This window comes from Stegodyphus dumicola, chromosome 4 (assembly GCF_044657685.1).
Source record: "Stegodyphus dumicola isolate Sdum_Otavi_A_Nest chromosome 4, ASM4465768v1".
NCBI classification, from domain to species: domain Eukaryota; kingdom Metazoa; phylum Arthropoda; class Arachnida; order Araneae; family Eresidae; genus Stegodyphus; species Stegodyphus dumicola.
In genome coordinates this window covers 152542030-152558262 of record NC_140771.1, presented here as the reverse complement: position 1 = coordinate 152558262, position 16233 = coordinate 152542030, and the positions used below count along the sequence as shown (strand labels likewise).

At 33.1% G+C, this 16233-nt stretch overlaps 1 protein-coding gene across 1 annotated transcript in view; it reads left to right on the top strand.

Moving 5' to 3' along the window:
• Nucleotides 1-16233, top strand: part of LOC118195768 (matrix metalloproteinase-2-like) — a 147843-nt gene that overhangs the window by 92679 nt on the left and 38931 nt on the right. Inside the window, exons 3-4 of the mRNA XM_035367091.2 lie at nt 864-1162; nt 10106-10264. Coding sequence (XP_035222982.1) covers nt 864-1162; nt 10106-10264 — 458 coding nt within the window. The remainder of the gene's footprint in view (nt 1-863; nt 1163-10105; nt 10265-16233) is intronic.

Below are 16233 nucleotides of genomic sequence, written 5' to 3'. Positions count from 1 at the left end.
AAATATTTTGCTTTCAAATTTTTGATCTTGAAAAGAACAATTGATAACCAAGATATGTTAAGTCTGTTTGCGAAGTATCTGTTATAATGTTAGTTTAAATTTAGAGTAGAAATTATACTTAAATATACTTAATTATTAGCATTTGTGAGCTGCTCGTACTTTCATAAAATTTTCGTGGTAGAATAAAATTATTCTTTTCGAATAAAATATAAATATTTGGAACAAATTACTTCAAGATATTTCACTCAAAAAATAAAATATTTTAACTCTAATGCGTGTATTTAAAAAATGTTTTTTTTTAATTTTAATTATTGGTTTGAATATTGCATTATTATTTGTAAAATAAACATTTATCTATTATTTAATACTGTCTTAAAATATTTCTCCTAAAATTAAAATAACTCTGTCTTGCTCTCTATCTTCCTATAGCTTAGAATATTGAAAAATAAACTTATATCACATCTCCTTATTCTACAATTCTATAAAGAAATACGTTTTTATTATGCAGTTCTCAACAAGGATCATAATAATATTCTCTAAATCATAAGCAGCAAGGTAATTTTAGAACGTGATAAAAATTTAGTGGAAACAGACTACATGAAAAGATAAAAATCTTTGAGTAACTCAGGCTAGGCGGGTGCAACCAGTGCTAGGGCGCAACCGGACTGGAGAATTTAGGGACGGCATACTTTAAAAATTTAGTGAGAATCAGGCTGCTGAATTTAAGAACCGTAGAGACTACACAAGACGGCAAAAACTTAGTTCCCATCCTAGGGTAACTCAAAGGTTTGTAAATCAGTTTTATAAATTAACGTATTTTTTAAAGGTATGCTTTGTAATAAACACATGTTTTTGAATTTCAGCATCAACTTTTACCCACCGAGCTTAGAGAAACATCTAGTGCGGTCAGAAGTAACCAAGGCCTTTAAGGTTTGGAGTGATGTCTCGCAACTGAACTTCAGAGAGGTGAGCAGTAACAGTCACGTGGCCGCCGATATCATTGTTTCATTTGAACACGGACAACATGGCGATGGGTATGCGTTCGATGGCAAGGGCGTTGTATTAGCCCACGCTTTCTTTCCAGGGGAGGGAATTGGAGGTGATGCACACTTCGATGCAGACGAACCATGGGTTGATGGTCAGCCACCTCCTGGGATAGACGGTAAGGTATCTTAGATGAACATCTCAGAGTTTAAAATATTGCAATTTTACAACATGAATGTATGGTCTAGAATTCTACAGTATGTTAATTCAGTCCTTATATGCCAGCGTTATAGTTGATAACTTTAAGTAATGAAATGAAACTTAATTTCTTCATATAGCAATGTGTTCTGTACTAGTGTCATGGCACCAATAATGTTCTGTCAAAAAGTCACGGCACCAAAAATGTTATGGCTTCCTAAAGGTCTGGTACCTAAAAGGTTTCCTACTCTGTTGACAAAACACTTAAAATTTTTCAACAACAGTAATAGGCTGATCTTTAGAATATGGTAACTGGTAGTTTGGCGACATTTTGGAGGCGATAAAGGTTACTACCTGGGACTTTGGTAATAATGTGAGCAGTACTCAGTTCCGATTACGCATTATTTTGTGTGAGGGAAATGAAAGATCATGGGATATGTCATGTGATATTAATGGACGAATTACGGTTCTTTAATCGGAAAAGGGGGGAAATCGGGAAATTTTGTATTTGGCTTTATTCTGTGTTGTGTGAAACAGTGTTCGTTAATTTTTGGATCCCATGGCCCTAACTAAAGTGAATTCGAAATGGGTATTTAGTGGGATTGAAAAGGGTAGTAATAAGTGTTTCTTTAAGGTTGTGCGAGATAGAAGTAAATATGTTTTAAGTTATTTATTTTACCTGGTACCTTGCTGTGAACTATAAGTATGATTTTAAAGATCCTGAAACAATAAGAAAAGTTTATCGGACACGTAATCAAGATTCTGAAGAAGATTAGGTAAGTTAGTATTTTTAATTATTTGAGGATATTATTTTTATGCATTGTTCTAAATGTAAGGTTGAAGTAAAGTAATTTGGTATTATTGGGAAAATTGTTATTAGCAATGATTTAGTTTAAAGTAATTAGGATTGTAAGCTAATTTTTATTAATTTAATGCATGTGCTTATTTATATTTTAAGTAGTGTTTTTGAATTATTTATATTTTAATTAAATGATAGTTATTTTGTGAATTTTATGTTTGTAGGAATTTGGTATACGTTTTAGTTGAAGTAAACGTGCATGGAAATAATTTAAATATTTGACACTAAGTATTTGCAATGCTTGCGGTATGAATTTGTTGGTGACGTTTATAATATAATAGATGATTTAGAGGTAAAAGTTTTTGGATATTTTATTTATTTTATATGTGGAAATGTTCATATTTGGAAAGTGTATATACTTTTTCGCGATCAGGTAATTTCATATATGTTCTTTTTACCGGGTTTAAAGATTCAGAAAATTGTCATGTACTTTCGTGAAATTTTTCTAATTTATGAGAAAAAAGCAGTGTACATGGATATAGTGAAGAGTGTGCGCAATGCCATTTTTGTGTAATTCTGGGATGTTATTTTAAGTAATAATAAGTCGACGTGTACATGGTTTATGTGTATGTGTTATTTTGAAAAACGCGTAAGGAGTATGGTATTGTGCACTTTTTCCCAATTTTGCAGTGAATAGTTGTCATGATTAAGCAGTTTTGTTAGATAAAATTTCTAGCATAAGTGTAATTCAGCTAGTAGATTGTTGGAAGAAGTGTTCAGTAGATAAAAAGAAAAGAAACATGTCTTTACTTCGTGAAGACAAAATGGCGGCGGGAAAAAAAAATAGAGGGTTGCTGTAGGAGAGTTAGTCGCCAAATTTTCGCCAAAAAATCGCCAAGTTACCATAATGTAAAGAACAACCCAGTAATATACTAATATCAATAAGCCCTGTACATTTGCGTTGTGTTTTCGGATTAACCCTGAAATCAATTTGAGAATGAGACGGGTGAAAATCATGAGCATACACACAAAAAGAAATAAATAAACATTGATTGATCTAGAAAAGTGAGCCTATTTATTAAATTCTTCAAGAATTACTTAATCCATAATTTGTAGGCAATTTATATTCAATCAGAACTGTAACATATTGATGATTACACAATGCAGAATTAACTTAGTAAGCAATTATATTCAAGCTGAACTGTAAAATATTGCTTTCTACAAATGCATACCCCTACAGAGTAATACTACTTCTATCTTAGACTCAATAATATCCAACTATTATTTCTATTACATTCAGGTAAACATGATCAGATAAAACTTTGGATAAATTAACAATACCTTCCCCGGGGAGAAAAAAAAATAATTAACAAGTTATACTTTAAAAAAAAAAAAACATTTCACACAGAGTAATCAATACCAAGGTAATTCAGGTTATTGCACATAGTAACTTTCTATTTTCAAAAGAATGATTTAACCAGGTAATATGTTAATTAAAATCAGGCTATTACATCCTACAAGCAATTTAACACAGAATAATCAATACCAATGTAATTCAGGTTATTGCACATAGTAACTTTCTATTTTCAAAGAATGATTTAACCGGGTAATATGTTAATTAAAATCAGGCTATTACATCCTACAAGTTAGTCCCTAAGAGGAGCAAAGAAGCTCAAATAATGACACCTTTACCAATCAATCTTCACCATGGAAGAAATTCACAAGTTCAATTAAATAATTTAATGAAGAATATATTTCCTTAACCAATCTAACTAAGTTACATTCACTGTTTCAATTAAATAATTTAAATAAGGATATATTTCCTTAGCCAATCTAATAATTTACTTTATGGACAAACAAAATGATTTCATTAGAATTAGGTTAATTTACTCAACTACAATATTTTAATTCATTTAATTAAGTTATTTCAATCACTATTAACTATTTTAGTTGTTAGAATCACTATTAGAAATTACTATTATAATTTACTATTAGAATTTACTATTATAATTTTTTTTTTTTTTTTTTTTTTTTTTTTTTTTTTTTTTACATCAGACCAACAAATAAAAGAAAACAAATAAAAAAAACTTATCTGCGGAAATACAGGCTGCAAGTGAACAGGAGGAGGAGAAATGCCCTCATATTTAAACAATTATCAAGATGCCAAGGAGGACGGCTGCTGAGCGTAGTAGAAAATGAGAAGAGTTCATAGGTAGATGAATTTCAATAGAGTCCAGAAGTTACTTATTGATTTAAGATGCACTAAGGAGGTTCTCGTTAATTTGATAGTTGATTTCCAATCCAATATTGAAGTTAGCCGTGGTTTCAGTTAAGTGAAGCATTATGTAGTAGCGACCCCGGAGCTAGCGATGCCGGAGACTCTTGCAGGGCGGAAAATAATTCTTAAAGACGTGAAACATCGAGGCAGATGAAAACTCTATTCATGGAAGAGAGACTAAAATTTCTTCTTAACGGCACCAGTACTAGGCATCACCCTTCGTTGCATTTTTCTATTTTAATTATCTTTGAGTAACTTACATATTCAAGAACTAAAATGATGAGACTATAATTTAGTCGAGGTCATGATGCGTATAACTAAGTCCCTCGTTCAAAACTCCAGGGCAAGAAGCCCGTAGATCCAAAGGCGGAAAAATGCATTTTCCAAAATAAAAATTCAGCTGCCAGCGAGTACAGCGTCCGATGGTAAGTCAAAAGTGCCAAAAAGTGACCTTGTCCCTCAAAACACCCCGTTAAAAGGAAGGACGCCGGACTGCCTAGTTGGCAAAACCCACTCTTCGCCGAAAGTTAAAATAGTTGCAACAACAGCATACCCTCATGTTATCAAACTCGCCAAATCCTCTACTCTGAAACCTCAACGGAAAATCTATGTCGCCAAACCCTCGCCAAAAAAAAAACCACCTGTGACAGGGAAAATTAGGAATTTCAACAACCCTGCAAGGGTCCCAACGAAAGAACGCTGAAAACTCGCAAAAAGTGACTTTTCAACCGGAAAGAAGGCATTTCATGCCCCTTTAACTAAATCACAAGCAAACGAGAAAAAAACTACTAATTAAAGCTCATAACTGAAATGCAATTAAAGTTAGAAAAACGAAAGTTATGCCAAATTAAAGAGCTAATTTTTCTGCAACTAATGATATTAAATACTAAAAAATCAAATTAATTTTTGACATGAAAAACTGAGTTTATTACATAGAAAGAAATACTTATCCATTGTTTGCGTGTACAAGATTGAAGACGCAGTTCGCGTAAACTCGGAAAGCCAAAATATATTACACTAGAATTAATAGGCCCAAAAAGAATATAACCAAACTTGTGTAGCTCAAATTTTGAATAATTACAAATTAAAATTTTGATTTTTATGAATCACTTAATTAAATTAAATTCGCTACACAACAAATGCAACGGACGAGCACGATTTTCTGAGTATGCCTGTGTTTAGACTGCAAATGTGGTGTCTGCCCAATATATCAGTACTATTCCCATAGCCTCTAAGTTTATTCCGCGATACCGGAATATGCATTGGTGCGGTGAACTATGCCGCGATTTCTCCACAGCCCAGTTGTTAACTAGATTATGCAGTGCGAAAGATCTTCGGCTCTATCATACTTGAAATGCTTGTCGCAAAGAAAATGCAGGCACATATCTTTGTGATCACATAACTTTGTGAGGAAATCTATACGGCATCTTATGCGTTATTAGGTATTCGTGACATTACACTAAATGATAAGATAAGATTATAGGAACTTACCTGGTGAACATTTCGATCACAGTATATTAATGCGCATAGTACGCGTATAAGAACACAGGAATACACTGGTGTGCAAAAATTAAGGACGAGATGGTTTTTTTCAATATAACTTTGTACAAAGGCTTTCCAAATCAACACATTTAATACCGTAAGATCCCCAATACGTAAGGACATGAGTAATGTAAGCAACACTTACTAAAAGAGAAATCAGATGGATAAAAAGAAGCTTTATTGAAAAAGTAGCATGGAGCGCAATGCGACTGAAGGCCGAAACATCCCTGTGATGGGTGTCCAGCAAGAAACATCCGGTCTTTAATAGGGGATATGATCTCCCCTGACTGCTAGGCAGGTTTCACAGCGTCTGCCCATGCTGAGAATGAGTGTGTCAATGAGTTGTTGAGGCATTGCTGCCCATTCGTCTTGCAGCGCCAATCGAAGCTCCGGAATCGTTACTGGTGGTAAGGTACGAGCTGCCAAGCGTCTGCCTAGAAAATCCCATAATGTTCGATGGGATTGAGATCCGAAGATCGTGCCGGCCAATCCATACGTTCAATATCCTCACTCTCTAAGAGCTGTTCGGCAGCTACTGTGCGATGACATGGTGCATTGTCGTCCATGAAAAGGAACTGCGGACCCATAGCGCCTCTAAAAAGACGCACATATGGAAGAAGAATCTCGTTACAATAACGGGTCCCGTTGACTGAACCTGCGTCGAAGATGTGAAGGTCTGTACGACTACCAAGCATGATGCCTCCCCAAACGAGAACACCGCCACCTCCATACCTGTCCCTTTAAATGATGTTCGAGGGATGATTACGGCTTCTCCGTTCTCTCCAGATGAGTATGCGATGAGAATCGCTACTCAGACTGAATCTGCTCACATCTGTAAAGGGCACTCGTCCTCATTCATTGTCACTCCAATTCCGGTGTTCCCGGCACCACAGAGAACGCCTTCTCCGATGGGCAGGCTTTAGAAGTACACACCGTACAGGGCGTCGTGCAAACAGACTACCACCGTGCAGTTTTCTGGCCACGGTAAAACGCGATATCGGTCGTCCAGTCGCCTGTGTCGTGTGTCTAGCGATTTCTTCCGCTGTCTGCCGCCTGTTTCTTCTGACCTGTAAGGCAATATACCGGTCATCTGCGGGTGTGGTTCCTCGTGGACGACCACTACTAACCCCCCCCCGGATAGCTGTTCCTGTAGTTTGAAATTGTCTCCAAAGTCGTGAAACGATGCTGTGAGCAATTCCGAACTTTGCAGCCACACTTGTCACACTGCGGCCTTCCTCCAACTTCCCAATGATTCGACCTCGGGTAAAAGCATCCAGATGTCGTCTAACAGATTGATTATTCGCCATTTCTCGCTGAGGCAAAAACTCGGTGTGATTTTAACTGCTATACGGCGTGCAATCTCTTTGCCAGAAATACTGATCTTACACCGACAACATGCTTTATACTACTCAGACACTCCCCCATTACGTCTACCTGCATATCTGCGCATGTGCTACCGTACATCACCTTACTTAATCTCCTGATTGGTTTTTCTGCCCGCTCTGCCTCTTCGTTCAGCTGATATGCTAATTTTTCGACTTCGTCCTTAATTTTTGCACACCAGTGTACTTGATCTTGTTGATTTGTTTATGAGGAAACATTGGTGACAATGATGCGTTTGCAAATTCTAGATTTCGGCATTTTAGTAAACTAATATTTTGTGATTCAATTAGAAAAGCAATTTTTATTCAGATTTATTTGTTATCAGACTATATAATTAATAATAAGTTTTCTGTAAATTTTTAGAATTTCAGTTAACACGAAACGCAGTGATTTGAATTTCTCGCCTTTGACAAAAATAATTAAAAAATAAGAGCTTTTAAGTCATTATTCTAAAATATCAAGAATTTACAAGACAAAGCTTCTCGCTGTTCTTGGCGATAGAACATCTGAGAGGATTTAAAAGGCTGATTGATGAAGAAGGGAGAAAATATTCGTTCTTTCTTGAATGATGTATAGCTTTTCAAATAAGACACGCTAAAAAAGTGAAACATAGTTCTTTTTCTCGCAGTTAACTTTTTCTTTCAGACTGTCAGATTACTGCAGAAAGTTTCGCCTGTTTTGTGCTATTGAATGACATTCACATTTAATTTATTATATTTACAAAACGACGAAATCTAATACGATTTGAAACAACCAAGGCGATGACAATACCAGATTTTGATCAAGAAACTTGAGATTAACATTTATCTTTTAAGACCAAGCTTTCACATTTCTAAAATCAATAAACAGAAGTAGTCAGTCCAATGACAGTGCAGAACTTCGCGTGAGTTTGAAAGGCAGAACAAATATCTTTACTCCAAAAAGTATCTGGCTTTTCTCCTGAAGCCGAAATCCCCAGTTTGCTCTGTTCAGTGTCTAGCTACTGCCGTCAGCGCCTCGTTTTTGTGACAGTTGAGAGCTTTTTATAAACAGCATTTATCTTGTCTGTTCGAATACGTTTTCTTGTTTGTCTTTTGTTTGGTTTTTGCCTTCCTTTTTTTTTTTTTTCTTTCCCCTGCCGGGACTGTTGTGTCGGAGGCCACAAGCAGGAAATGCGCGTGCCCGATAACGTAATGGGACATTCGCAGACATCCCCTGTGGATATTCCTGTGGAAACGTTCTCTCCGTTTTTAACCATTTCCATTACACGTGCGTAAACATAATATAATTACGAGCAGACCGAACGGCCCTAAAATTAATAGCGTTATAAAACAGCCATTTCCTGCAATGATATAACAGATTCGCGTTAAGCAGCTGGCTCCATATTTTCGCAACGTAATTGACAAAATTTTATTAGAGCTAATTCTACTTAACAAAATGAATCGATATGACATAGCTACTGGGTCAAAGTTTGGGCAACAAACAAAACTTTATTTGTCACCAATATGACTTTTCAAAACTCTGTTTCAATTGAACTAAGTAATATTTAATAATAAATGTCTCATTTGTAATTCATTGTTTTAGAAAGAATATAAAATAATTTAGTCTAAATATTAAGAAGAATATAAAAGAATTTAGTATACAGTAATTTAGAAATTGTCTTTTTCTTTTAGAATTTTAAAAAATATATACATTTCTTACCGTTGTTTCTTCCTATTATATTCAAGTATTTTATTATTATATTCAGAGACAGATTAACGAGCTTGCACAAATCGCAAATGCAAGAAGAGCACTCTGGCTCTAAAATTTAGGCTAGTTAAATTTTTTTAACTCCGCAAACATGTCTTTTGGTTCTCAAAAGTTCAGGTTAGGTGGAAACCTATTTCATAAATTAGCCACTGTTACTTATAAAATAGGTGTTAGTAGCCACTGTTATTATTAGGTTTTATTGAATTTGTTATTTTGTTAAAAGTATTTATGCTGGACATATAAAATTTTTATTCTGTTAGTGATCAAGTTTTTATTATGGACTCTGGGACCTTTAGTATATCGATATCACTATATTTTAATGACGAAAACCAACAAGAAGGTGATGTCACTATATTTTAGTGACGGCAATAACAAGCTGCGAAATGAGAATTTGAAATCTTCTAATCGCAGTCCGAAGTAATTTAATTTTATGTGACTATATTTCTGAGTAACTGAAAACATGTAATGTATAAAGTAAGGTAGATTTTGAATAATTTCATTTAATGCTAGTAACATATGTAACGTTTTTCCCTAAGTGGTGACAGATTTCACTTCTTGACAGTCGTAAGATTTATACATCTCTCTCTTCTAAACGAGGAGAAGTAATTATTAGTAAGTGCTGTGAAGCCATTTATAATGCAATGTCTGAGTTTAACAAATGGATTTGCCGCCCAAACGGTATAGTGATTAGAGCAGCCGACTGCAATACCAAAAGTTCCGGCTTCGAATCTCGGAGATGGCATGGTTGTATTTGTCCGTCCCCTCATAGGAGATAAAGGTGGCCTACCTATTGAGTGCCTCCGTAATAAACTGGCCACCGCTTTTGGCCTTAGTAATGGCCAACGTCTGTAACGGTTTGAGCTCGCCATAGGGAGGGGGAATGGATTTCCGTCATCCATTTTTCCTGAAATTTACTTACTAAAGTTGTTATTTCAAATCCGATTAATTATTTAAAGACAATTAATTTTAAAATGTATTGTTTGTATATTCCTAGAAAGTACTTATGAGTACAACACCATAAATAACTTGCAAGTATTTTAAAACGTTTTTACAATATTGATAAACTCTACTGATAATAGCAATTGTAAATTTTCATTATTGACATAATTTCGTTTAAGTCGCAAATAAGTCAAATTAATTTTTATTTTATTGAATCTTTTTTTTTTTTTTTTTTTTTTTTCCTTTTACTTCAGGCGTACGTCTGTTCGCAGTGGCAGCGCATGAGTTTGGACATTCCCTTGGATTGTCTCATTCTTCTGTGGATGGTGCACTGATGAATCCTTTCTACCAGACCATCCAGGAAAACTTTCAGCTTCCTCATGATGATACAATTGGAATTCAGATGCTTTACGGTAAATATTTTCCACTGTTTTCAAGGTTATGATTTACGTCATTTTTTTAATTTGTTAACTTGGACGAAATGAGTCCTTAACTTTAGTGGATATATTAAACTGCCTCAGCAAAAGCAATCCTGTGTATCCTAAGTTTTCGTAGCTTTTATAATTTAAAAATGCGTTATATTGGAACAGTGGACTTGAAATAATATAAGCAACATTAATTTTTCCCATGAAACCAAGAATAGGTAATAATGTAGCTAAAGAACTACTTTTCTGTTGATTAATTTGTAAAGCATTTCCTAGGCATGATAAATTATTTCGTAACTGTAATCCCGCCTAGAAAGAGTGACTTATTATTTTGGCAGTTCTGTGGGGTGTTAAAGCATTTTGTTGAAATGCCAGAGGCGCGTAAACATGTTTCACGCAGCATCTACTACGAGTTTTCATTTTTTTATTCTGTAGCTTAACATTAATTAGCAATTTCCAATAGTTAAGACTGGCTTATTTTGTGGGGAGAATAAATTACTTTTAATGTTTTTGTAATGTATCATTTGACGTATTGTTTCAACTTATTATTGAAGAGTAAAATGAATGAGAATAAAAAACGGGTCTGTCTAAAACATAACTTATTCATCAAAGCCTCAGAATTAGTGTGTCTTTGTGCCGCTCCCAATAATTTGTACCCGTTCTTAAGTATGAACAATTCAGAAGTTACATATTCTTTACAAGCATTCATTTTGACTTTAATTATATTGTAATATCTCAGTTGTTTAGCGACTTTATAATCTCTCCAATGTTATTCGAAGTTTTGAATGTTACCTTTTAGAAGATTATTTTACATGATATGAGGGACACAGCCCGACCCTCCTGGCAGACTTTACGTTGCGCTATGGTCTTTTTGCGGGCTGCGCCAGAGAGATTATTTTACTTATCGGAACATCTCTGGGCAGTTTTATATACAATTAACTAAGATTTTGTAGAATATACATGATGTCAGTGTTAAGAGTAAACATTAAATGCTTAAAAATTATATTTACAATATCACAAAATCAAAGTAACATATAAAATGTACTACCTCCTAATCCGAAAGCACTTTTTTTACGGCGTACGAGAAATTTCTCTTTATATTTTCATATTTAGTTTAACACAACATCAAAAATATTTCTGTGAAGAAATACTATTACACATCTGTCTGCTTAACATCTAATATCGTTATTTTCATGAAATCTGTGTGATAAATATGAAAAAGTCAATATGTAGATGTCAAAGCATTTGCTGGTTGAAATCCATACATATGTTATGTAATTCTTTGCTTTCAACTTACACTGCATTCTAAACTTTGAAATACTATGTTGCAGCTTTTATTGCTCCAGAAAATTAGTCGAGCCTGTTATTTGCCTAAATTTAACCCATACATTCTGAAAGAAAGTATTTAGTTCTCACACCATTTAACTCTTTTACAAATGCAGTTGTATCTTTCTTCTGTTAAGCGTTTTATACATGTACAATTATTCTTATTTGAATCTGCTTTTTGCCAAACTACACGAATCAGCAAAATAATAAAAATTTAGCTGTAAAATATCATGCGTTAATTTGTAACATATTCTACGAGATCTTTTTCTAAATTAAAGATAAAGCGGCAAGATTTTGATGCCTATAAATCTGTCTCCGCCTTCTGTTGTCTGCAGCAGGCTTATAACAAAAGGCGTAGGATTTGACAAGGATCTTACAAAGGAAGCGAAAGTTTAGAATCCGTATGATTGCCATTAATAAATGCAACATAGTTGAAAGACGGTTTTTTAGAATACAAGTTACAACATCCATTTTGAATGACTATTTCAAATTGCTAAGCTTTTTTCATAAATCAGCCAGTCAGTAAATTGTTTAAATCAGTATCAATCAAAAGCTAATATATGATATTCAAATATACATACGTATATCTACCGTGTCCATAAAAGTTCTTACACGGCTTTTATTTTCTCAAACGTTGGTCATTGGCATATGCTTCCAATTACAAAATAATTTTAAATGACACAAGCATTCATGTTTTGGCATTTTCAACTTAAAGAAGTCAATTTTGTAAATTACGAAAGTTAACATTTTATGCTTTTTTTCTGATCCCTATATTCATATTTAGGAAAACTATGTGCTATTCATAAAAAATACAACATAAAATATCGAGCGTAATGTGATAATACTTAGTCTGGGCATCGATATTTTTATTAAAGTTGGAGGTCATATTCAAAGAACGTATACAAATTGAAAAGCAAGAGCGTCAGAGTTTGGACTTCTATTTTCAACCCAATTTTGAAGGAGAGCGCCCCGGGAGCGTAAACCTCACCCCTACCATCAAACCACACACGAGGACTTTTGGCTTGCTTAGAGAGACATGACCAAAAGGAAAAACTCTGAGGAAAAAGAAAGGAAAGATAGGAAAGGAGCTTTGACTTAAAATAACTGTTAAAAATCTTAGGATAAACCTTACATCGTGTTACCTTTATTTATAAAATATCATTTTCTTCGCACTTAAACCATAAAATTCAATGCGATAGCAATATCACAAAATATTTAAAAAGAGTATATCTTTAGAATTTCCGATATTCAGTCTTACGAGCTAGAGATAAATTTCTCCCCCCCCCCTACCATACAGTGTTGCCATTACTCACTTTGAAATCATTGAGTTTGTTAATCAAAAATTCTTTAATGTTTTATAAAATATGAAAATAAATAATTAAAAAAATTCTAAATTCCACATTTGGGCTTCCAGATGCCCATATTGAAGTGGAGGACTACGTTATTCAAAATATGATGTCTCTAGTTTTTCCCCTTGTTTTTTCCACAGTGCTTAGGAACATGCATAAATTCATGCAGATTTTTCATAATTCAATTTTTTTCAATATAATTCAGAGCTCTAATACTTGGTGGCAGCAATTTGAAAAGTGCAACGTCGTTTCATAGTGGACGTAAAATACTAAAACGAAATGAATTGCCCTTCTGGGCAAATTGCCCCTTTGGGCTAGTAAAAAAAAATTTCGTAGTTTAATGAATTTTTGCGGAAGCTAGCCACCTAAACTGTTTATTATAAAATATATGTAATGACTAATCAGTCTAGTTAATGTAATTTAAAGTGCGCTCAGCTTTTCTAATTTAATTAATGTTTTTGATAGATTTTTGGTAGATATTGCATTAAATTAAATGTATTTTTATTTAAATCAATCAAATTAAATGGTAAAAAAATATTAATAAAAACTGCTTAGTATTTTAAATCGCTTAGTTTTTTAACTGAGCCGCTTAAAGTAATTATTAAAAAAAATTGACTTTGATGAGTCCAGCTAGTATAATTTCATGAATCGGTCCTGTAATTCATAATTAAAGATATAAAGCTCATTTATTACTTTTATATTTCTTAATTTGCTAATCAGTTGTACCTTGGAGGAGGGGAACACGCTGGCGAATGGTAAATAAAAAAAAATTTATTTCGGCAAATGCAAATTTATCTTAAATTGCTCAGTTTTTTACTTCCTTGTACGAAGTAAACAGGAAGTATTGTAATCGCGAAAAGTTTCAGGCAGCATAATTCAACGAAAATATCCATTTTGACCGCTATCGAATGCAATTTAACGATGTTTTTGCGTGATATCTGTACGTAAGAATAGAATAAAAGACTCGTTTCCTCCAAAAAAATTATAAAACTGCTTTAAAATTAATTCTGAAGAGAATTTTTCGTGGCGTCTGTACGAACGTATGTACGTACGTTGAAATTTTGTATATATGACTGCTATAACATGTAGATGTGCACCTCGTATTTTGGTTGCAATCGGCCGCACCAAACGTATATAAACAATTTTAAAGCTGTTTAAGTGCCGCTAAGCCTTTTTTTTTTATGGCGGCCATTGATGTTTACATTTGAAACAGGAGACTAGTGGATTTGTTGCCAATCTAGAGAAACTTAGCTTCGCAACAACAAAGATAACGCATTCATTTATTATTGCCAATTAAATCATGCTTAATTCTTTCTGGAATTTTTTCGAGGAAATAAGTGTTTAAGATTTACTTCGTAATTTTTAATATAGATATTTTGAGTTTTTATGTATTTTTGCCTTCTCGCGAAGTGAGAACTGAATTAATTAAATGAGAAATACTCAATCGTCTGTGAAAAACTGTTTCTTTTTTGTTTTGTTTGCTTAATTTCTTTTATACATCATTCTAGCTTTATTACAGTAGTTGAATAGAACATGTGGCAACGATTAGATAATTCTATTCTTTAAATGATATAAATTTTCTGCATTATGAGTTATAATAGGAACGAAATATATAAGTTAGCTGTTATATAATTATTGGATTATATATCAGTTAACTTAGTTTCCGTTATATAATTATTATATAAGTTAACTGTTATATACTTATTAATACTCTTAAGTGAATCTAGCGCCAGAGTGTCGCTATGGTAAACAAATACCAGAGTGAATTTTAAAGAACGCATTTATTCTATTGTGGTTTATGCGCTGTCGGCGAAGTAGATATAATTCAATCCAATAAGTTTAAATGAAATGCAATAAAAAATTCGTATAATTTAATAGTCCGTACAAGGAAGTCATGTAGTGTACACATCAGATTTTTACTATTGTGTAAGTAGATGTGTCTCTTGCGTTATGTAAAAATCACATGAAAGTTTGGAAAGGTGCACTTCAGAGACATGCATTTTACTGTTTTTAGGAAGGAAAAGGGAAGTAATTAAGTTAAATGAGATTTATTACAAATTTAAATTAAAATATTATTTTAGGCATCTATTATAACTATATTTATCCTTGTATTTAATTTCAGAATTATCCTGATAAAATTATATTTATGCAAGTTAGGAACCCTTGTGGCTCATTAACTAGCGAAGTTGTAAATGGCGGCTTTTTCTGAATCCGCAAATACTCCCTTTTTAAATTTGTCTTTCACTTCATTACGTTATGCATCAGGATAAAAAATTATTAATTTTTGACACTTTTTGATGGAAACAGCTTAATTTAAACAGGGTATCCGTGATTTGAATAAAAGCATAGCATAGGAAAATTTCGTGGTATGCAATGTTAATTTTAAAATGATGAAGAAGATTTCGTTATAGCAAAGTATATTTCAATCTTATCAAAGTTACAAGAAATAAAATTTCTGTAGATTAAAAATGCGATATTTAATTGAAGATGCAAATTTATTAAATGAGCCACTCGACAAAATTCCAATGATATGGTTTGATGATTTCGTTCTTGAATTGAATTTAAACAAGGAAATCAATTTAACATTTAAAAGGGGTGTTCTTTTAGATCTCAATTGTCTTAAATCAATGCATATTATAAAGAATGCAGCATCAGGTAATCGAGTACTTAAAAAAGTAGAACAATTCATACATTTCAAAAATCTATTTATATTTAAAAAAAATATAAAGACTGAAAAAATGGATATCTAAAAGGGTATTTTTCATAAGTATAAATTTTAAAAGCGTTTTTGAAGGGGAAGTACAGAATATTTTTTGAAGATTTCGCCGACAGAGGCTGCATCACAACAAGGGCCAATAACAATCGCAATCAAAATAGTAATATTGGAAACGATACTGAATATCTTCTGTTGCTTACGGATATCCTGAAAATTTATTTTTATGCTCGCTATTTAATGAACTTCTCTAACGTCAATAAAATACTTTAATACTACTGTGATGATGATCATTATTGTCAATATGACATAGCTTTTTCTGCGGGTGAAAAGGAATTACGTATTTATCCTTTGCCAAAAATGTCCGCCTTTTTGACATTCATCGCTATGCAAACTTCACTTCTTTCGACCAATCTTTTTATTTTTTATAAAGTTGTAAATTTATAAAAAATTATAATATTTGTGTTACTTTTATAAATTTGTGAAATTTTCTGGGACTTTTAACCACCAGATAAGAATACTGGCTGTAACTTATCTGGTATATAAATGTGTAAAAATAAAACTCAAGG